The sequence below is a fragment of the Schistocerca serialis genome, chromosome 2, assembly GCF_023864345.2.
Source record: "Schistocerca serialis cubense isolate TAMUIC-IGC-003099 chromosome 2, iqSchSeri2.2, whole genome shotgun sequence".
In the NCBI taxonomy this organism is placed as follows: domain Eukaryota; kingdom Metazoa; phylum Arthropoda; class Insecta; order Orthoptera; family Acrididae; genus Schistocerca; species Schistocerca serialis.
The window spans coordinates 187769655-187792771 of NC_064639.1; the positions used below are offsets into that span (position 1 = coordinate 187769655).

General features: G+C 43.4%; 2 protein-coding genes across 29 annotated transcripts in view; one reads left to right on the forward strand and one right to left on the reverse strand.

Annotated features, from left to right (window-relative positions):
- Positions 1–23117, reverse strand: part of LOC126456897 (proline-rich protein 2-like) — a 739962-nt gene that overhangs the window by 42567 nt on the left and 674278 nt on the right. The gene's annotated exons all lie outside the window — the stretch shown is intronic.
- Positions 1684–22555, forward strand: LOC126456906 (proline-rich protein 2-like). 8 transcript variants are annotated; one of them, XM_050092826.1, is made up of 4 exons: positions 1692–1795; positions 2808–2901; positions 11321–11350; positions 22049–22555. In XM_050092826.1, exons 1-4 carry the CDS (start codon positions 1757–1759, stop codon positions 22234–22236), a joined length of 351 nt encoding a protein of 116 aa, XP_049948783.1. In that variant the 5' UTR covers positions 1692–1756; the 3' UTR covers positions 22237–22555. The 8 variants fall into 8 exon arrangements, with proteins under 8 accessions (XP_049948782.1, XP_049948780.1, XP_049948783.1 ...); XM_050092825.1 differs by lacking the exon at positions 2808–2901 and having other exon boundaries at positions 1684–1795; positions 11227–11350; positions 22049–22536; XM_050092824.1 differs by lacking the exons at positions 2808–2901; positions 11321–11350 and having other exon boundaries at positions 1723–1795; positions 21886–22087; positions 22118–22390.

A 23117-nucleotide genomic window follows, 5' to 3' on the forward strand; every position in this document is an offset into this window, starting at 1 on the left:
TAAGAGGTAATACCGAATGCAAAATAGTCCTCAATGGAAATCAATTTAATAAAATACAGCCTTTTAGTTGTTCTTTTAATATTAATTATTACTACAGCAATCATTACACCATAGTCAAAACTTTATGATACCATTTACTGGATGGTTCGACAAGAATGGCTCACAAACATGAAAATTTGTGTAGTTCTTTAACATAGACTAGAGAGGCCACTACCGTGAACCATGTAGTGTGTGGAAACCAAAACTGGCGATAATCGAATCACGTTAAATGCAGAAAAACAAAAACGGCCGGAGTGGACAATGATTTGAACCATACTCCTCAGAAATGCACTCCAGTGGCTATATCACTGTACAATGTCGCCAGGAATCAGAATTTCGGGAAATAACTCTACAAAATACACTTGTAATGAATGTTAGAAGTGGGCTTGAAAAGAAAAGGGGAGTAATTAAATTTACAAAACTGAAGGTAAGAGTGTTGGATCGGGAGCATAGCGTACCTAAGTATGTCTGACGTTCCCTTGCTCGATGTTTTAATGTAATGTCTGACTAAAAAACCTATTAAGGAATGCGTGCTAATACCGCCATATACAGTTTCCGGCTTTTCTACTGCTTTGTTGTAGGGAAACATCAGGTTGTGTTGTGTGTAGCTCTTGTAAATATGACGAGTTCTACACATGTAAGTGTTATATCATATGGTGAGACTATTTGAAGGTAATTATTAATTCTTCAGTTAATGACTTTTATGGTGAGAAAAATGTTGGATATTTTGAGAACTAGTTACGGAATGTCTAGATGGATAAATCAGACTTCCTCGGTCGGGCACCATCTTGTTTATGGAAATGGAAGATGGTCTGCAATCGTGAAACACGTGATATTTGGAAATTCACTGAGATTCTTTAACGTACCAAGAATTTTCCACGGCTCGAAAATGGAAATTTGTTTTTTTTTGGCTATAGCGCGTATTACAAAATGTTTTCAACTTGTATCTGGTCCTTTATGCAACTTATCTTGATTTCAGTTACTCATAATTGGTGTGTTGTAGAGTACCAATGTAAGACGTAGATTATTCAAGACAGTATTTAGAAGATTATGTCTACTGCAGCACATTTAAATCTGAATATAATATTTCTTCCTAGGTACATGGCTTTGTTGTACCTTGGGAATTTTTTCCACATTTGGAAAAAACTTTTTTAGCCAAAGTAATTTTTATAGTTTCAGAAAGAAAGCAGTATACATATCTGCCTGCAGTCATTTCAAAACCGAATAAAGAATATAAAATGCTTAAAATTGCAAGGCTGGCTAGAGACCAAAGTCTGAATAGAGTCAAAACTACAACGGTCTCCTCTGCTGTAACACACTGACCATACAATCCACTTTTGCGTGAAATCAAGTATTTATGACTGTATTAGTACTGAGCTACGTATTAACAGTAGGTTGCAGTGGATTGTTAGATTAGGCCACGACTGCCTGGAAAACGATTATACAAAGTTACTCCAGGATGACTCTTCAATTGCTCTCCTAATAAGCAAAGTGTGATTTCCTCCCAATTCGTAACATAATCATATGTTATTCAGTCCGTCGCAGCTGTGTTCTCTAGCCTTGTGATACAACCAGATCGTCCATTGTCTGACTTGGGTTGCGGTCTCTGTTCGGTTCCTTTTTTGAAGAGTCACGGAATCACGAATACTCCACATCAGGCGTTGGCGAGCCTTATAAAAGCTCTGTGGCCCGCGCTCACCTCAGCACTTCCATCACCATGAGGGCGACAGTGGCAGGTCTCCTTCTGTGTCTTGTGGTGAGTACTGCGGGCTGAAGATTGATAAAATTCAAATAGAAATTGTGCTTCATATACCATTACTCGCACATTCACGTCAATATCCTATCTACAGTCGGCTGTAGACGTAAGGATGAGTATTTATTGGTACTGATTTCTGAGTTCATAACATTCTGTTCTTGCATATAAAAGAGAAAACTTTGTTATGTTACGCATTTGAGGACACTGTAGTAATTCATACATCAGCACGTGAAGCAAGTCCACACTTTATTTTTTCCGTGAGAAAGTGGAGCTACATCCAACCGACTGTAGGTTGTCAGTTCACAGTGCGAGCAAGCGCAGAGGTTGAGATATTGGGGTATCATTTCGGGAGAATGGCGTTCAAATTCCACGCTGGTCATCCAGCTTTTGCTTTAGATTTTACCCCTGAACCACTTAAAGCATATGTCGCTCTCTTTCTGGATTCCCATGAAAATGTGAGGTTTTTCTTCGTCTCTAAGGAACCCGCTATCAACAAGTTGTTAATCTTTAATCTTTTCTTCTTCCTCTGTTCGCGTATGTGCCCCCGACGAATTATATACAGAATAATGATAGCGAATTAGCATTTTGCGATAAGTATATCAGATTGTTGTTGATAGCTGTTTTAGCAAACGTTTATGCCCAGATGTCAAATCCCACAAGAAGACATAACTGGATAATTTTGCACTTCCTCGTTACTCACCTGGTGCAGTTTGTTGGGTCTAGCAAAGCTTTCATACTAGTTACTTCTCTGCTTCGCGTACATGACAGTCCTCTACGATATTCGTCATATCCGCTATGTCTACGCTCACTTGAGGTCCATGAGATGTTCAACAGTTACTGAGTAAGAGTACATTTCTCTGTGTACCAAATAGTGAGAAAGCCTATGGGCTCATGTTGCTAGTACATACTAACAACTGCAATGTTGTCGAATAGTGTTGCATTCATGCTGTTACTACCAACTCACCCAAAAGAGAATGTAAGATGTACTACACAGCACACCGTTGCACTACAGGTGGCAGCATGCCGCAGCCAGGAGACTCCACCTGGCCCTCCTGGACCAACTGAAGGGCCACAACCAACTGGACCACCTGGCCCACCAACTGGAGGTCCTGAACCAACAGGTCAACCTACTGGGGGTCCTCAACCGACTGGACCACCAGGCCCACCTACTGGAGGTCCTGAACCAACTGGAGGACCCCAGCCAACTGGTGAACCTCAGCCTACTGGCCCACCAGGGCCACCCTCTGGGGGACTTTGACTTTTTTGACTTGGTGGACTCTGATGGTTGACATGATTGCATCTGTGAAACATCAAGAGAGTTCAGACTTGATATTTACAATTAACTGGATCTGACTTTACTGATGGAAGTGTTCTGTGAATAGCTTTGTAAAATTTTTTGTCATTAAATGAGCATCTGAAAATCTCCATAAATGTTTCCATCTTCTGTAAACTGTTCCGAATGACCTCTTGGGGCGAAAACTGTAACTCCTTTGCTGGATAATGAGTTTTAGATCAAGGACAAGTTAACACAGACGTAGGAGAAGTTTTGTAATTCATCCAGAACTTTTCAATGTAAGTTCAGAGTGTGTTCTATGTTGAGAAGTCTTCTTATTCCTCATTACTTCCTAATTACTCAGGAAATGTCATCACCAGCAGCGACTCCATCACCTCTGTGTACTCGGGAGTAGGTACCGAGTATTTCGAAATACATCTTTATGCATCTCAGTAACACATACAGACACGGTAGCGTATTCAGAAGCTTAATAACGACTGCTGATAATCGTTGGTATTTTAATTTTCTTAATGAAGAATTGAAATTCTTTTGAATTAAGACTACTATGATATGTATCCACAACAACAAAGTGGCAAATATATGTAAATAAGTAGTGGTATAATCCAGAATAAAGTCAAGTTATCAGATGCGAGCAACTCATTTAGAAAATAATAATACCTGCACGAATACAGTTGCAAGTACGTTGTACTTTGGCCTAACCGTATGTGGTGGGATAATTACTAGAAGTGCGATCCACTCACAGTACTGGCGAATTTTCCATCTTCTTTCACGTAGTGTAAATAGCAAGGACAGGGGTGTAAAATACAGTTTATAGGGAACTGGAGTGTAAAAACTCTGGATATTAGGAGGTGTTTGGTGGCAATGTGTGGCGAGTGTGCACCGAGACGAAAACGTCCCTTGCAACATGACATAGTTCGCCCCCCATATGTGTCGGAAAACAACAGCTGCCGTCGCTAAAATTGGGTACTCCGACATCTACCGTATTTACCTGACTTGGCTTCTTTAACTTTAGTAGGCCCTCTTCGAAATAATTTTCTGTAGTCTGTCGCACCCACTGAAAGGAGAGCTGCTCGCAGTTCCTAGAAATCTGAGATATGATGTCTGTGCAGAGGTTTCTTCATAGCCACTAATAGCTGGAAATAAGAAGAGGCTGACCCAGGAGAACTCAGTGAACTCATTAGTAGAACTGTCATACGCCAACCCGACATGAACCCCTTGCTGCCTGTGGCCGCCACGTATCACGATGCAGAACTACATCTGATTGACGGCGGCGGGGAGCTTGACTGGGCCAACTTGCGGTTGGCGGCGAAATACAAAGCGCCGACCGTGGCGTCAGACAGAAGCTCTCAGCACAGGAGCCCCAGTTACGTCCATTGGCGAGGACACAATACTTCCCCCTCCCCCCCCCCCCCCCCAGTACCCCATCACGACCATAACATAATGTAGTGTCAGATATCGCAACCATGTTAGCGGTGCGAGCTAACATCCTATAGATGTTCCGGCTCTCATGCGGTTACTCCTCTTCGAAATGTCTTGGCTCAAACTCGTCTAGGGGTTGAACCGCACGTGTCCAATTACACACCCTAAAGTAGACACTTTTGATCCTTTGGTTAAATTGTCTGGCAGATGGTAAGTTTGCGAAATATAAAGTTCACTTAGGTTTTAAATTGTAAGACATTTCCAGGGGCAGATGTGGACTCTGACCACCATCTATTGGTTATGAACTGTAGATTAAAACTGAAGAAACTGCAAAAAGGTGGGAATTTAAGGAGATGGGACCTTGATAAACTGACTAAACCAGAGGTTGTACAGAGTTTCAAGGGGAACATAAGGGAACAATTGACAGGAATGGGGGAAAGAAATACAGTAGAAGAAGAATGGGTAGCTCTGAGGGATGAAGTAGTGAAGGCAGCAGAGGATAAAGTAGGTAAAAAGACGAGGGCTAGTAGAATTCCTTGGGTAACAGAAGAAATATTGAATTTAACTGATGAAAGGAGAAAATTTAAGGGAGTACAAATGTCTCAATATTGAGATCGACAGGAAGTGCAAAATGGCTAAGCAGGGATGGCTAGAGGACAAATGTAAGGATGTAGACGCTTATCTCACGAGGGGTAACATAGATACTGCCTACAGGAAAATTAAAGAGGCCTATGGAGAAAAGAGAGCCACTTGTATGAATATCAAGAGCTCCGATGGAAACCCAGTTCTAAGCATAGAAGGGAAAGCAGAAAGGTGGAATGAGTATATAGAGGGTCTATACAAGGGCGATGTACTTGAGGAGAATATTATGGAAATGGAAGAGAATGTAGATGAAGATGAAATGGGAGATATGATACTGCGTGAAGAGTTTGACAGAGCACTGAAAGACCTGAGTCGAAACAAGGCCCCAGGAGTAGACAACGTTCAATTGGAACTACTGACGGCCTTGGGAGAGCCAGTCCTGACAAAACTCTACCATCTGGTGGGCAAAATGTATGAGACAGGCGAAATTCCCTCAGACTTCAAGAAGAATATAATAATTCCAATCCCAAAGAAATTTTCTAAGTCGTTTCACTTGTGAAAATTACCGAACTATCAGTTTAATAAGTCACAGCTGCAAAATACTAACGCAAATTCTTTACAGACGAATGGAAAAACTGGTAGAAGCCGACCTCTGGGAAAATCAGTTTGGATTCCGTAGAAATGTTGGAACACGTGAGGCAATACTGACCCTACGACTTATCTTAGAAAATAGAGTAAGGAAAGGCAAACCTAAATTTCTAGCATTTGTAGACTTAGAGAAAGCTTTTGACAATGTTGACTGGAATACTCTCTTTCAAATTCTAAAGGTGTCAGGGGAAAAATACAGGGAGCAAAAGGCTATTTACAATTTGTACAGAAACCAGATGGCAGTTATAAGAGTCGAGGGGCATGAAAGGGAAGCAGCGGTTGGAAAGGGAGTGAGACAGGGTTGTAGCCTGTCCCCGATGTTATTCAATCTGTATATTGTGCAAGCAATAAAGGAAACAAAAGAAAAATTCGGAGAAGGTATTGAAGTCCATGGAGAAGAAATAAAAACTTTGAGGTTCGCCGATGACATTGTAATTCTGTCAGAGACAGCAAATGACTTGGAAGTGCAGTTGAATGGAATGCAGTGTCTTGAAAGGAGGGTATAAGATGAACATCAACAAAAGCAAAATGAGGATAATGGAATGTAGTCGAATTAAGTCGGGTGATGCTGAGGGAGTTAGATTACGAAATGAGACACTTAAAGTAGTAAAGGAGTTTTGCTGTTTGGGGAGCAAAATAACTGATGATGGTCGAAGTAGAGAGGATATAAAATGTAGACTGGCTATGGCAAGGAAAGCGTTTCTGAAGAAGAGAAATTTGTTAACATCGAGTATAGATTTAAGTGTCAGGAAGTCGTTTCTGAAAGTATTTGTATGGAGTGTAGCCATGTATGGAAGTGAAACATGGACGATAAATAGTTTGGCCAAGAAGAGAATAGAAGCTTTCGAAATGTGGTGCTACAGAAGAATGCTGAAGATTACATGGGTAGATCACATAACTATTGAGGAGGTATTGAATAGAATTGGGGAGAAGAGGAGTTTGTGGCACAACTTGACAAGAAGAAGGGACCGGTTGGTAGGACATGTTCTGTGGCATCAAGGGATCACAAATTTAGCATTGGAGGGCAGTGTGGAGGGTAAAAATCGTAGAGGGAGACCAAGAGATGAATACACTAAGCAGATTCAGAAGGATGTAGGTTGCTGTAAGTACTGGGAGATGAAGAAGCTTGCACAGGATAGAGTAGCATGGAGAGCTGCATCAAACCAGTCTCAGGACTGAAGACAACAACAACAACAACATATAATAACAGTAATAATAATATTGGGAACAAAATTAACGACCCATAAATCATTCAGGCCACACAGTTGCGATTTCGTTAGAATATTGTTTATTCAGAAAGCAAACTAATAGCGATAGTGGTCGTATTTGGAGTCACTGTTACGCTCGAGCGCATATCCATTTCACCTGGTTCGACCATTCACAATCTCATCGCGAAGTACAAGTTCAATACTCCACCTCGATAACTATGCGAAAAAATAGAGTTCACACCAGGCGCGGGCCTGCTCACCACTCAAATACTAAGTCCCACGATACCACACAAAGTAAAATTTTCTAAGTCGTTTCACTTCCTAGCTGCCTGAAGACCAACTATCCGCTTTCGCGTCTCAATTCGAACTGTCCCCTTTGGTGTCTCGGCCAGAACTGTCACGTTTTTAAAGCGCGCCGCAGCGCATGTATGAAGCAGTCGTCCCCCGTTTCTGGCGGTGGCGCCGCTGTGCTAATCGCAGCTTTGGTGTCTCCCTCTGGTGGGAAAGCGGAATGGTTGCCTGTTCACGTGCATTTAAGGGGCGCCGTGAGCTCGGTAGAGAACTACTATCCTCTTCTCCATGATGATCACCCCTTCCCTGACGCCCTTAGTAAGGCCAACCACTTTGCCTCCTACCTGTCTGATGTGTTTTCCATCCCCGATGAGCCCCAGATCGACTACTCCCTCTTCCCGGATATCCGCGATCGAACTGACACCTCTGTCCCTCCCCTCGCTCCTGGTTTCCAGTACTTGTACAACATTGCACACACGGACCTCAATACTCCTATCACTACACAGTATCTCATTGCTACACTCCACACAAAACGCAACACCGCTCCTGGTCACGATCGTGTCACCTACCGTCACCTTCGTGAAGCTCCTGTCTCTTTTCTCTCCGCCCTGGCCAGGCTCTACAATGTAGTCCTGTTCACCGGTTACTACCCCGAACTGTGGAAAAACCTCCCGTATCCTCATGTTCCTTAAACCCGACAAACCGCCGTCCGCCGTCTCCTCCTACCGTCCCATCAGCCTTACCTCGGTCTTCAGCAAGGTCCTGGAATCTATCCTCATCCGACGCATCCACCAGCATCTCCGCCAGCACCGCCTCCTTCCCGTTACCCAGTGTGGCTTTCGGCCGTCCTTCTCTTCCGACGATCTTCTCCTTCACCTCACTCATCTCCTTTCCGAACAGCTCAATTCCCGTCGCTCCGCAATCTTCCTCTCTCTTGACCTCGAACGCGCTTATGACTGCGTACGGCATTCCGGTCTCCTCTTCAAGCTCCAAACCTTCGCCCTTCCCATTAACTACGTCCATCTGATCGGTTCCTTTCTCTCCCGCCGTCCTTCCTATGTCACCATCCATAACACCGATTCCTACACCTTTTCCCCCTCCGCCGGTGTGCCCCAAGGCTCCGTCCTCTCCCCCCTTCTGTACCTGTTGTACACGGCGGACATGCCACTGCCGTCACCCCCTGTCCACCTTCTCCAGTTTGCCGATGACACTGCCTTCCTTGCCCTTGCCCCCACCCTGCGACGCTCCCAACGCCTTCTCCAATCCCATCTTGACCGGTTCACCGCTTGGTGCAACCATTGGTTGCTCAAGGTCAATCCTTCCAAAACCCAGGCGATCATTGTAGGCAAAACCACCCCTTCCTTCCGCCTCCTTGATTTCTATCTCACCATCTATGGCCGTCCCATCGCCCTCACTCCCACCCTTAAGTACCTTGGCGTCACCCTCGACCGTCGCCTCTCCTGGACTCCCCATCTCCAGACAATCCAAGCCAAGGCACGTTCCCGCCTCCGTCTCCTCAAGCTCCTTTCCGGCCGTACGTGGGGTCTGAACCCCTCCACCATCCTCCACACCTATAAATCCCTCATCCGTCCTCTCCTTTGTTATGCCCATCCAGCATGGATCTCCGCTCCCCCTACCTTTTATAAATCCCTCCAAATCCTTGAACGCCATGCTCTCCGCCTCGCCTATTGCATCCGTCTCCCCTCCCCCACGCGGATCCTGTCTGATCTCATCCCCTTCCCCCACCTCCTCCTTTTCCTTGAAAGGATACGGATCCTGTACACCTCCCGTAAACTTGATCCTCCTCACCCGCTCGTATCCCCGATCCTCTCCCGTCCCCGCCCGCTGCCGCGCCTGTATTCCCATGTCCCGCCCGGTCTCCATCTCTCCACCCTCCTTACCCTCTCCCAAGGTGGCTTCCGCCAGCTCCCTCTCCCTGATGATGTCCTCGTCCCCTCCATCTACCCCTCCTATCAACTTTGACCCTGCCCCGCCCCCCACTTCCGGTGTCCTTTCCTTTCGGCACCCTCCCTCCCTTCTCTTCTCTTCCCTTCTTTTTCCTTTTCCTAGTCCCCTCCCTCCCCCCTCTTCCCCCAGGCTTCCTCTTCCCCTTCCTCCCTCCCCCCTATCTCCCCTGCCTGTGGCATCTCTACTCTCCCCTCTCGCTCTCCCACTCCCCTTCCTCCTCCTCCTCTCTTGGCAGGTCCCCGGACTCGCACACGCAAAGTGGACATTCGCGCGCCGGAGATCATCGACTTCTGTGTCTCGTGTGTGTGACGTCGTTTAGTGTTTTTGGCGTCCGCCGTCCCACTACTACGTTCACTTGTGCCGTCGGATTCGTCAGTGTTCTGTGCGCCGTGCCAACGTGTTTTCAGTGTTGTTATCGTCACGTGTGAACGACTCTGTGTTTTTTGTGTCTCTGTGACCTCTCTCTTTTGCCGGTCACTTTGTTTCGTTATCATGCTCCGTTTCTTCTACTATTGTAAACGCTATGGCTGAAGAGCGGCATAGTGTGCCGCTGCCAGCCTACCTGATTTTGTACAAGCTTTAAAATAACAATAAAGTAAAAAAAAAAAAACTCGGTAGAGGTGAGTCGCTCAATCGAGGCAAATCTAGTCAGTTGGTCAGCTGGCTCAGTGTGCGGCAGTCAGTGTCTGTCTGTCGTTGGAGTGCTAGTATGTCTGTCGTTTCGATCAGACTTTAAAGCCAGAAAATGAGAGTCTTGCCACTCCGTCAGTAACAGAACTCAGCTAGTGGTCACCCGGTCGGGGTTGGGTTCCTGCATCTGAGTCCGCGCGTTAGGCTGCCAGTCTGCTCGAGTTGCTCGGGCAACGGTCATTGACGGTTGGACTGGTCGGTTGGTTGGTCGCGCACTGAGACACGAGATGACTTGTCCGCCTTGAGCGTCACCGCATGTGAAGTCCCCACGTGACTCCAGTGGGCAGCGCCGTATAGAAACGGGTAGTGGCTTCGCAGTTCACAAGAGAGCAACAGGAGCGAAACCACAACATCTGGCTGGCCGGTGCGAGCTGCGACGCCGTGAGACGGGAGATCGGTGCGCCTTCCTGCGTTCGTTGAAGCGGCTAGCAGCGGACGGTTCGGGAGAGCGTTGGGGTTGCTGCGCCAGGTCTTCACCAGAAATCGCAGTTTATTAGAAGTGATTCTGTGTTCATAACATTCTGTTCTCGCATATAAAAGAGAAAACTTTGTTATGATACGCATTTGTTGACACTGTAGTGATTCATATATCAGCACGTGAAGCAAGTCGACACTTTATTTTTTCGATAAGAAAGTAGAGCTCCTCGCTGATCATCCAGCTTTTGCTTTAGATTTTACCCCTAAACCACTTAAAGCATATGTCGCTCTCTTTCCTTTGATAAAATACGGAGGATTCCCATGAAAATGTGAGGTTGTTCCTCGTCTCTAATGATCTCACTATCAACAAGTTGTTAATCTTTAATCTACTTTCTTTCTTCCTCTGTTTGTGTATGTGCCCTCGACGAATTATATATAGAATAATGATAACGAAGTAACATTTTGCGATAAGTATATCAGATTGTTGTTGATAGTTGTTTTAGCAAACGTTTTGCCCAGCTGTCAAATCCCAAAAAGAAGACATAACTGGATAATTTTGCACTTCCTCGTTACTCAACTCGTCTGTAAAATGTTTGCAACTGATGTAGATTGTTGGAACTAGTGAAGCATTCATACTAGTTATTTCTCTGCTTCGCGCACATGACAGTCCTCTACGATATTCGTCATATCCGCTATAAGTCTATGCTCCCTAGAGGTCCATGAGACGTTCAACAGTTCTTGAGTAAGAGAACATTTCTCTGTATACCAAATAGCGAGAAAACCTATGTGGCTCATGTTGCTAGTACATACTAGCAACTGCAATGTTGTCGAATAGTGTTGCATTCATATTGTTACTATCAACTCATCCAAAAGAGAATGTAAGATGTACTACAAAGCACACCATTGCACTACAGGTGGCAGCATGCCGCAGCCAGGAGACTCCACCTGGCCCTCCTGGACCAACTGAAGGGCCACAACCAACTGGACCATCTGGCCCACCAACTGGAGATCCTGATCCAACAGGTCAGCCTACTGGAGGTCCTGAACCAACTGGTCCACCAGGCCCACCTACTGGAGGTCCTGAACCAACAGGTCAACCTACTGGGGGTCCTCAACCAACTGGACCACCAGGCACCCCTACTGGAGGTCCTGAACCAACTGGAGGACCCCAGCCAACTGGTGAACCTCAGCCTACTGGCCCACCAGGGCCACCCTCTGGAGGACTTTGGCTTTTTTGAATTGGTGGACTCTGATGGTTGACATTACTGCATCTGTGAAACATCAAGAGAGTTCAAACTTGATATTTACAATTAACAGGATCTACCTTAATTGATGGAAGTGTTCTGTGAACCGCTTCGTAAAATTTTTGGTCATTAAATGAGCATCTAAAAATCTCCATAAATGTTTCCATCTTCTGTAAACTATAACGAATAACTTGTATGTCGAAAAGTGTAACTCCTTTGCAGGATAATGAGTTTGAGATCAAGGTAAAGTTAACATATACATAGGAGAACTTTTATGATTCATCCAGAACTTTTCTGTGTAAGTTCAAAATGTTCTCTATGTTGCGAATTGAGTGTGCACTTCACCACCTAGGCTATGAATCCAAAGATATATAAGTTATGCACTCCTTACAAGGGAACCTCCCCATCGCACCCCCCTCAGATTTAGTTATAAGTTGGCACAGTGGATAGGCCTTGAAAAACTGAATACAGATCAATTGAGAAAACAGGAAGAAGTTTTGTGGAACTGTGAAAAAATAAGCAAAATATACAAACTGAGTAGTTCAAGGGAAGATACGCAACATTAAGGACGATGGGAACGCAGGAGCGTCGTGGTCTCGTGGTAACATGAGCAGCTGCGGAACGAAAGGTCCTTGGTTCAAATCTTCCATCGAGCGAAAAGTTTAATTTTTTATTTTCAGTTTATGTGACAAACTCTTATGTTTTCATCACTTTTTTGGGAGTGATCATCACATCCACAAGAAAACCTAAATCGGGCAAGGTAGAAGAATCTTTTTACCCATTCGCCAAGTGTACAAGTTAGGTGGGTCGACAACATATTCCTGTCATATGACGCACATGCCGTCACCAGTGTCGTATAGAATATATCAGATGTGTTTTCCTGTGGAGGAATCGGTTGGCCTATGACCTTGCGATCAAATGTTTTCTGTTCCCATTGGAGAGGCACTTCCTCTCGTCTACTGCTTGCACGGTTTTGCGATGCGGTCGCAAAACACAGACACTAAACTTATTACAGTGAACAGAGATGTCAATGAACGACCGGACAGATAATAACTATGCAAAAATAAAGAAAGTAAAATTTTAAGTCGAGGGAAGACTTGAACCTACGAGCTCTCGTTCTGCAGCTGCTAACGCTACCACGGGACCACAGCGCTCCTAAGCTCGTGTTGTCCATTATGTTGCTTATGTCGCCCATGGACTACTCAGTTTGTACATTTTGCTTATTTTTTCACAATTGCACACAACTTCTTCCTGTTTTCTCAATTGATCTGTGTTCAGTTTATCAAGGCCTATCCACTGTGCCAACTTATAACTAAATCTGAGGGGGGTGCGATGGGGAGGTTCCCTTGTTAGTACCCGTTATAGATGTCTTTTGTCGTAGAATGATAGAAAAACAAATTTGTGTGATGGCTATTGGAGTACGACGGAAGTGGTATTTTAGAGACAATAACTGGTAGCTAGCACCAATGTTGAAACGATGCTGCACTGAATAGTCGTCAGAAATGTTCTTGAAGTATACTTCTGCTTCATTTTAGCTACGTGGGTTATGGTAGAGACCTTGCCATTGTGTATCAGGTAAGTATGTTAGATAACTACTAAGGAAATGTCATCACCAGCAGTGACGCCATCACCTCTGACCTTTCATGTGTACTTGGGAGTAGGTATTGTCTATTTTGAAACATATTTTTATAAATCTCAGTAACACATGTAGGCACGGCAGCGTGTCCAGAGGCTTAATAACGACTTCTGATATTCTTTAGTATTTCAATTTTCTTAATGAAGAACTGAAATTCTTCTGAATTAAGACTATTATGATATGTAGCCACAACAACGAAGTGGCAAATATATGTAAATAAGTAGTGGTATAACCCAGAAAAATGGGGGGGGGGGAGTGCTGATGCATCAAGTGATGCGGGAATATGAGACCTGTCTCTAGCTTCACTCCTGAATACGAAAATGTTAGCACGTGGAGGAGATACAGAGAGACAGGAACTGTCGATGACAAGCCTCGCTCAGGCTGCCGAAGGGCTACTACTGCAGTGGATGACCGCTACCTGTGGATTTTGTCTCGGGGGAACCCTGACAGCAACGCCACCATGTTGAATAATGCTTATCGTGCAGGCACAGGAAGTTGTGTTACGATTCAAACTGTGCGCAATAGGCTGCATGACGCGCAACTTCACTCACGACGTCCATGGCGAGGTCCATCTTTGCAACCACGACACCATGCAGCGCGTACAGATGGGCAAAACAACATGCCGAATGGACTGGCATCACGTTCTCGCATATGCCTGCAACTTGACAGTCGTCGGAGACATGTTTGGAGGCATCCCGGAAAGGCTAACGCCTTAGACACAGTGTGAGTTATGTGGGGCCGACGTACGCCGCTGGTGGTCATGGAAAGCGCCTTAAGGGCTGTACGATTTGTGAATGGCATCCTCAGACCGATAGCGCACAATGTCGGCAGCATATTGCCAAGGCATTCGACTTCATGGACGACAGTCTTCGCCCCCATCATGCACATCCTGTGAATTACTTCTTTCAGGATAACGACATCGCTCGAGTAGAGTGGCAGACATGTTCTCCAGACATGAACCCTATCGTACATGCCTGGGATAGATTGAAAAGGCTGTTTTTAGACAACGTGACCCAGCAACCACTCTCATGGATCTATGCCAAATCGTCATTGGGGAGTGGGACAATCTGGACCAACAATGCCTTGATGAACTTGTGGATAGTATGCCATGACTATTACAGGCAAGCATCAATGCAAGAGGACGTGCTACTGCGTATTAGAGGTGCCGGTGTGTTTAGAAATCTGGACCAACGCATCTGAAGGTTTCGCTGTATGGCGGGACAACATGCAGTGTGTGGTTTTCATGACCATAAAAGGGGCGAAAATGATGTTTATGTTGATGTCTATCCCAAACTTTTTTTGATGTGTGTATAAAAAACCTGTCGAGGTGGCAGCAGCGTCACTTGGCGAGGAACGACTGCCAGTCAGATAGGCGTACGGTTCATGTAGTATCAGAGAGCGTGCTGTCCATATGTAGAAGGAGGAAGTCACGCGATCTATCTGAGTTCGAGCGAGGGCAGATTGCTATGGCCCGGATGCTCGGTGAGAGCATTTCGGAAACTGCACAACTTGCTGGTGCTCAAGGTGTGCTATGGTGTGTCTTCGCATTTGGCGAAAGCAAGACGAAACCACGTCCAGATGTCGTGTGGCTGGGTGGCCTCGTCTCATTACAGATATCGTACCTCATAGGCTGGGCAGATGATAACGATGTTTGGTATGTGGTGAGCTCACCTGCGCCGGCATCAACGCCGGTACAAAGTGCTAATTTTTACGCAGTCCAATTTTTTACATGGTCTAATCTAGTCACTGTCACGGGTGATGATAATGATGAAATGATGAGGATTTCCTTTAACCCGATACAGTGTAGCAACTCAACGTGGCATGGTCTCAACAAGTCGCTGGAAGCCCCTACAGAAATATGGACACGTGCCACCACTACAGGCGTCTGTAGTTGCGAAAGTGTTCCCGGTTCAGGATCAACTGCGAAGAATTGTGACCTAGAGACATGGTGCATTGTCATTCATAAAAATTACATTCTTGTTTGGGAACATGAAGTTCATGAATGGCTTCAAATGATCTCCAGGTAGCTGAATGTAACAATTTACACTCAATGATCTGTTCAGTTGGACCAGAGAGCCCAGTCCATTCCATGTAAACACAGCTTACACCTTTGTGGAGGCACCACCAGCTCGCACAGTGCCTTGTTGACAACTTAGGTCCATGGCCTTGGGAAGTCTCCGCCACAATCTAACCCTACTATCAGCTCTTAGGAACCGAAATCGGGTTTCATCTGACCAGACCACGATTTTCCGGTACTCTCGGGTCCAACCGATATAGTTACGAGCCCAGGAGAGGCACTGTAGGCGACGTCGTGCTGCTAGCAAATGCCTCATGTCGGTCGTCTGCTGCCACAGACCATTTACGACAAATTTCGGTGCACTGTCCTAACGGATACGTTCGTTGTAAGACCGACAATGATTTATGTGTCTGTTTCACGCAGTATTGCACGCCTATTAGCCGTGACAACTCTACGCCAACGGCACTGCTCTCAGTCGTTAACTGAAGGCCGTCGGCTACTGCGTTGCCGTGATGAGAGGTAATGCCTCAGATATGGTACTCTCGGCATACTCTGGACACTGTGGATGTCGGAATATTGAATTCCCTAACAATTTACGGAATGAAATGTTCCGTACGTTTAGATTCAACTATTATTCGGCTTTCAAAGTCTGCTAATTCCCGTCGTGCTGCCATAATCATGGCGGAAACCTTTTCAAAATGAGTAAAAATGACAGCTCCGCCAATGCACTGCCCTTTTACGCCTTGTGTACACGATACTATCGCCATCTGTATATGTGGATATCGCTGTCCCATTACTTTGTCACCTCAGTGTACGATACAATATGCGTTGCGGCTTGTGATACATTTTACTACAGATAGACGTGTCAATCGAACCACGTGACTGGTTGTAGCTGAGTTTTCAGTTCTTGTTCAACTTCCTTGCGTGTTGTTTGATTTCCTTCATTCTCGGTAAGGATGAACTGGTTCTAAAATGGTTGTTCAATGGATTTGGGAGACATTGTGTTGATCACAGTTGAGGATACTATAAAAGCACAGTTCCGAACCCATAATGATATTACGTAGATTTGTCGTATTCTGCTAGATTACCCTTGATGACCTGTTATCGACTTGTGTAGTACTCAAACATTTTATATAACTGACTAGCTATGTTCCCTTTTCAGTATTCTTTGGCCTCTTCAGTTAGATCTTTTACATGTTTTCTTTGAGACCTCTCAAGGATATCTTGATTACTTCGGTACACTTGTTTAAATCGGGCTTTGTTCTATTCGAAATCAGTTCGTCGTAGACAGTTCTCTTTGGCACCCCTCTCTTTGTCAATATATCAATGAATTCCTGCAAATGATACCTTCTTGTCAATACTCCATGAGTGAATGATTGACTCAAAGGTTATTTTATGGCTGTAATTCCCAAATTTTAGTATGTTTATGTATTTAGAATGTCTATCATACTACTTGCCTCAAATTAAGCTTCACTCTGATTTTGGTTCAACTTGTAGCGGGAGTCTGGTATGAAACGGTGCTTCGTACATTTCACACCCCTTGCTGTCTTCATACGTAGCCTAGTTCTTCGTTGTAATTCAGGCTTCACCGTGATCTACCTGGCTAACTTACATCTTTCTTATACGACATGCGTTAGTTTTTGTTACATCATGTGACCTCTACTTATCACCAATAATATTGATTGGCAACAATTATCAGGAACTCAAATTAAAGTTACATTGTGTGACCTCTACTTATTACCAATAATATTGATTTATCATTTAAGAGTTTACGGATTAGTTGTTTTGAAGCATTACAAAGGACAAAATAATAAGGAGGAAGGAGAATGAAGTCCAGTCTCCACGGCATAAATGTAACTGCTAAAAAATACGATTCCATAATATTCACATCTAGCAGTAAAACTATCTGCATATAGATGAAAAGGTGATATTATATCCAAAATAGTCGTGAATGGGAATGAACAGAAGAAATATAGGCTTTGAGTTGTTGTCTTACTCCTACGTGTTACTACAGCAACAATTACATCACGGTCAAAACGTTTTTAGTGCCAGATATCGGGTGGTTGCACAAGAAAAGCCAATATGAAAATTTGTATGACTCTGTGACACATAGTACGAGTCACTGTTGGAATCGGGCAATTCATATAAATACCACGGCGTAACACTTCGTAGGGATATGAAATGGAATGATCACACAGGTTCAGTAGTGGGTAAAGGAGGTGGTAGACTTCGTTTTATTGGAAGAAAATGGTTCAAATGGCTCTAAACACTATGGGACTTAACATCTGATGTCATCAGTCCCCTAGATTTAAAGCTACTTAAACCTAACTAACCTAGGGACATCACACACATCCACGCCCGAGGCAGGATTCGAACCTGCGACCTAGATATTGAACGGATACAGAGAAGGGCAGCTCTGTTACGCTCACGGGAGGGTGTAACAGAGATACTGGAGGAATTGAACTGGAAGACTCTTGAAGACAGACGTAAACTATCCCGAGAAAGTCTATTAACAAAGTTTCAAGAACAAGCTATAAATTATTATTTTTGAAATGTACTACATCGTCCTACGTATCTCTCACATAGGGATAGTGAAGATAAGATTAGAATAATTACTGCACGCACAGAGATATTCAATCATTCTTCCGCGTTCCATACGTGAATGGAACAGGAAAAAGCCCCAATAACTGGCACAATGAGACATACCCCCTGCCATGCACCTCACGGTAATTTGTATAGATGTAGATGTAGATACTAGGGGGCCGCTTCCTGAACCATGTAGTGCATGCAGACTAAAATCAAATTAAGTAAAATACAGGAAGCGTAGAACTGGACAGGGGCTTGAACCTTACTTCTTAGAAATGCACGTCCAGTGCCCATATCATTGTACTTCATCGCTAGGCCACCAGAGTTTCACGAAATAATTCTACAAAATACATTTGGAATAGATATCAGTAGTGTGGCTAAAACGAGAAGGGAGTAATTAAATCTACAGCAATGAAATCGTATCGTAGTGGAGAATGTTACACCTGGATTATGATGTACGTAGGATCAGGTGATGGTCCCTGGTCGTTGTTTTAGTCTATTGACAGATTTAAAAACAATATGAAGTAATGCACACTACAAAGTACCCTAGAAGTTTACATCATCTTCCACATTGTTAGACACGAGACTATGTTCTGCGTAGCATTCGCAAAAATTACGATTTCTTCATATTTAAGTGCTGTGTAACATATTGAAGTTATTTAGAGGATAGCGCTAATTTTTCGATTACAGCATCTTATGTTGAGTAATATGCTGTATATTTTTAAACCTAGTTGCATACTCTGAGGACGTTTAGGCCACACTTCGTCGGTTGTGTGCCGTCTTGTATCTGGTAACACAAGATGGTCTATCATAGATCACGATGTATTTCCAATTTCTTTAACGTTTTAATAACTTTTCTTGTTTCAAAAATGGAAACTGTATTACTTACCAATAGTTTCTATTCCTAAATGTTTTCAACCTATAACTGGTTTTTGACAACCCTTCTCCTTCATTTGATTTCTCTTAAAGATTACTGGTGTGTAGTGGAGTAGAATATTAAATAATATATTGGAAAGATTTTTTCAATTGCAACACTTTTGTATATCAACAGTGTATTCGTTCCTAGGTACATGATGAAACGTTTCTGTCTAGAATTTATAGTGCAAGAGAATCGTCAGGGTTAATACTATTTTGAAAATGTTTCCCAGTATTTCGCGGAAAAGTAAAATACTGATTGTTATGGAGACGTCCAAAGACGGAAATCTGACCAAAAACACAGATAATTGAAATTAATAATTGCTGTCAACAGATTAAGTTACGTATTAACTAATCAGGAGCTTAACGTCTATTAATATCGTGTGGCACAATACATTAAGTCACTGAAGCGACTGCCGATGTCATTGTTCGAAGGTAATTGACCGATGAACAATATACGTAAGGACTGAAATGAAATGATACAAAATCCGATCTCACGATGGTTCTGCTTAACGATATTGAATAAGTAACGAAAAAACATGTTACGTGTTCGGTTCTTCTATCCTCGAAAAATTTGTCACCGAACCTTTGTTTACAATCTCGGAAAAGAAAGATACCAACATCCATACAAAGTTATGGTTATTATAATGGGATATTATCACACTTAATTCTATAGTTATATTCCACTCACACATTTCAAAAAAGGACTTATATTTGATCTAAAGGCGAAATACATAGAAGCGTGTGGTTACTCTACAACAGTCAGAGAAGAAGAAACGCCACAGAATGGCGAGAAGAAGTGACATGCCACATCATTTGTCTTACAGCAGTAGATATATAGAGTTCCTTTGGCCACTTTAACAATAGTCTCTGAGCAAACGGTTTTATTATCAGTTTAATCATGAAACTTATTTTTGCGTAGAAAAACAAAAACGAAAGTGCACAATATATCAATACATTAATATGTTTCTATCAATATTACTCATTTCAGTCTTTTTACGGTCATGAAGTCACATGGGGCAATGTATATATCCATTTCATGGCTAGCATAAATAGCGTTATAATGAACATGTTATGGACGTACATTGTGACAGTTTTTCACACGTGGAAAAAACTTAGTGTCCAGGATATTGTCTGTAACTTAAGAAAAATTCATCATATGAATGCTAGCATTTATAAATGCAACAAGAAAATGTATACAACTGGTACTGCAGGGCTCGCTAGAAGCGAAAGTCTAAATGTCTTCGATGTAAAACGCTCTGCCCTTTAATACACTGAGCAGAACATTCATGTGGTGCATGAAATCATATATTTATGATCTTGTGAGTACTAATCTACGTATTAACACTGATGATAAGTGAAGAACCTCAAAATGATTGTAAGAAGTTTGACTCTTCCACTGCTCTCCGAATACGCTAAATACTTCGTAGTGCAAATTATAATACTAACGCAACGGCTGACTCATCACTGTTGGATTCTCATTTTCAAAAGTAGTATTTTCAGGCAGTTAAGACACCTATGATGAAAAAATAAGCGACAATATGCAGTTCAGTTCGTCGCAGCTGTGCCATGTGGCCTTGTGATACAACGAGATCCCCAACTACCTCACTCAGATTGCAGACTCTGTTCGGTTCCTTTGTGGAAGAGTCACGGAATCACGAGTACTCCACATCACGCAGTGGCGAGCCTTATAAAAGCTGTGCAGCCCACGCTCACCTCAGCACTTCCATCATCATGAGGGCGACAGTGGCAGCTCTCCTTCTGTGTCTTGTGGTGAGTAGTGTGGGCTGTAGATTGCGAAAATACAAACAGAAACTCGTGTTTCATATAATTTTACTGGTACAGTCACGTCTACACACTCTCTGGAGACGACTGTATATGTAAAAATAAGCGTTTACTTGTACCTATGTTTATGTTCATAATATTCTATTCCAAAATATAAATGAGAAAACGTGATAATTTACACGCATTTGCGGATGATATAGTAATTCTGATTTTTAATTCCACACAACAAAGATCAGCCGAAAGTGGCAAAACTCACATGCGAAAGCAGGTCTAAGATTTATATTTCCGAAAAATAAATAGAACTTCTTCAGACCAATAGCAGGTTGTCCCTTCACAGTGCGTGAGAGCGCTGTGGTTAAGATACTGGGATTGCACTCGGACGTTGGCGGTCAAACCCCACTCCAGTCATCCAGCTTTCACTCTGTGTTGTTCCCCTGAATCGCTTAAATCAAATGTCATACTGTTTCCTTAGATAAAATTCGGCGGATTCGCTTAAGAAATCCGGGGTTGTGATTCGTCTCTAATGAGCGTGCTATCGACATGTTGTTAGTCGTTAATCTTCTTCCTTTCGTTCCATACGTACCCCGTAACAAATTCTATACAGAATATGCATACTGATGTAACATTTTAAGTTGTGTCAGAATGTTGTTGATACAGCTGTCATACACCTCAGTGAGGTGGATCCACGATAGCTAGAATTGATTAATTTTGCACTTCAAATGGTTCAAATGGCTCTGAGGACTATGGGACTTAACATCTATGGTCATCAGTCCCCTAGAACATAGAACTACTTAAACCTAACTAACCTAACGACAGCACACAACACCTAGTCATCACGAGGCAGAGAAAATCCCTGACCCCTCCGGGAATCGGACCCGGGAACCCGGGTGTGGGAAACGAGAACGCTACCGCACGACCACGAGCAGCGGACAATTTTGCACTTCACTTTACATAATAGGTCCTGATTAGTCATCTCGTATCTATAAAATTTGCAACTGGTATATTCACTAAATGAGAGTAGAGAAGCTCTCGTGCTCGTTACTTCTCTGTATGATGCACATGGAGGTCCTCTACAAAGATGTCAAAAATAATATGTCATGCGAACAGTGATGCTTGTTTCTCGATCCTCTAAAGTATGAAGCTGCATCCACCATACATCTAAGCTGCCCCTTCTAACGATTCGTAAGTGGCTCCATGAGTGGGTAGACAGTTGCTGAATATAACTATAGTTCTCTGTATACCACCCAGCAAGAAAGTCTAATATGGCCCCAGTGTCTAGCACATACCAGTAACTGCACTGTTTTCGAATAATCTTGCGTTCATAGTGTTACTGCCAACTCATTTAAAAGGGAATTTATCATGTGGTTTATAGCACACCATTGCACTACAGGTGGCAGCATGCCGCTGCCAGGAGACTCCACCTGGCCCTCCTGGACCAACTGAGGGTCCACAGCCAACTGGTCCTCCTGGCCCACCAACTGGAGGCCCTGATCCGACAGGTCAACCTACTGGAGGTCCTGAACCAACTGGACCACCAGGCACACCAACAGGAGGTCCTGAACCAACTGGGCCACCTGGCCCACCAACTGGAGGTCCTGAACCAACAGGTCAGCCCACTGGAGGTCCTCAACCAACTGGAGGGCCCCAACCAACTGGTGGACCTCAGCCTACAGAAGGCCCACAGCCTACTGGCCCACCAGGGCCACCAGGACCGTCTTCTGGGGGACTTTGGGGTTTCTGAATTCCTGTACACGCATCTGCGAAACATCAAGACATTTCATCCGTGATATTTATGATAAACTCTACCTGATTTTAAAGATGGAAGTGTTCTGGAACTCGCTTTGTAAAATTATTTCTCATTAAATCAGCATTGTAAAATCTCCATAAATGTTTCCGTCATTTGTAAAGTTTAACGAATAACCTACTAACCCAAAAAAATAGTAACTCTTTGAACTTGATGTCAAAAAAGCTGTGACAGTTTCATAAGTCATTCTGTTCTTGACTGTGTAACTAGTGACTTCAGTATGTACTCTATGTGATGAAGTGTCCTAATCTTGCGCCACATCAGGCTATGTATCCAAGGATATTTTAGTGTAACATTCAAGCGTAAACATTATATCCTGTTTTCTGTACAATGAGTGAAGAAATGAAATTATATGATTTCTCCTGGCGCATGACAGTAGCGCGATCTTAGAGACAATATTTGGCAGCTAATACCAATGTCAAAACTAAACTGCATAGAACAGTTGTCGTACATACTCTTGAGATGTATTTCTGTTTCGTATTAGCGACAAAGATTATGATCGTGATCTGCCATCGCATATAAGATAAATGTGTAATTTAACGAGGGATCGCTAAATGTGACTCCATCTCCTCGTAATTTCAATGTGTTCGCAGGATCTAGTACGGTCTGTTTTGAAATACATTTTTATAGTTCTGAGTTGCGCATACAGATATGGCAGCATTTCCAGAAGTTTAACAATGACTTCCATTACCAAAGCACCTTATGTTTCTTAATGAAGGACTAAAATCTAGTCCATGGACAATTCTTCAGAATCAATGCTTTTACTGTACCTGCTCACAGCGACGAAGTGGCGAAATATATCTAAGTATTCATACAAC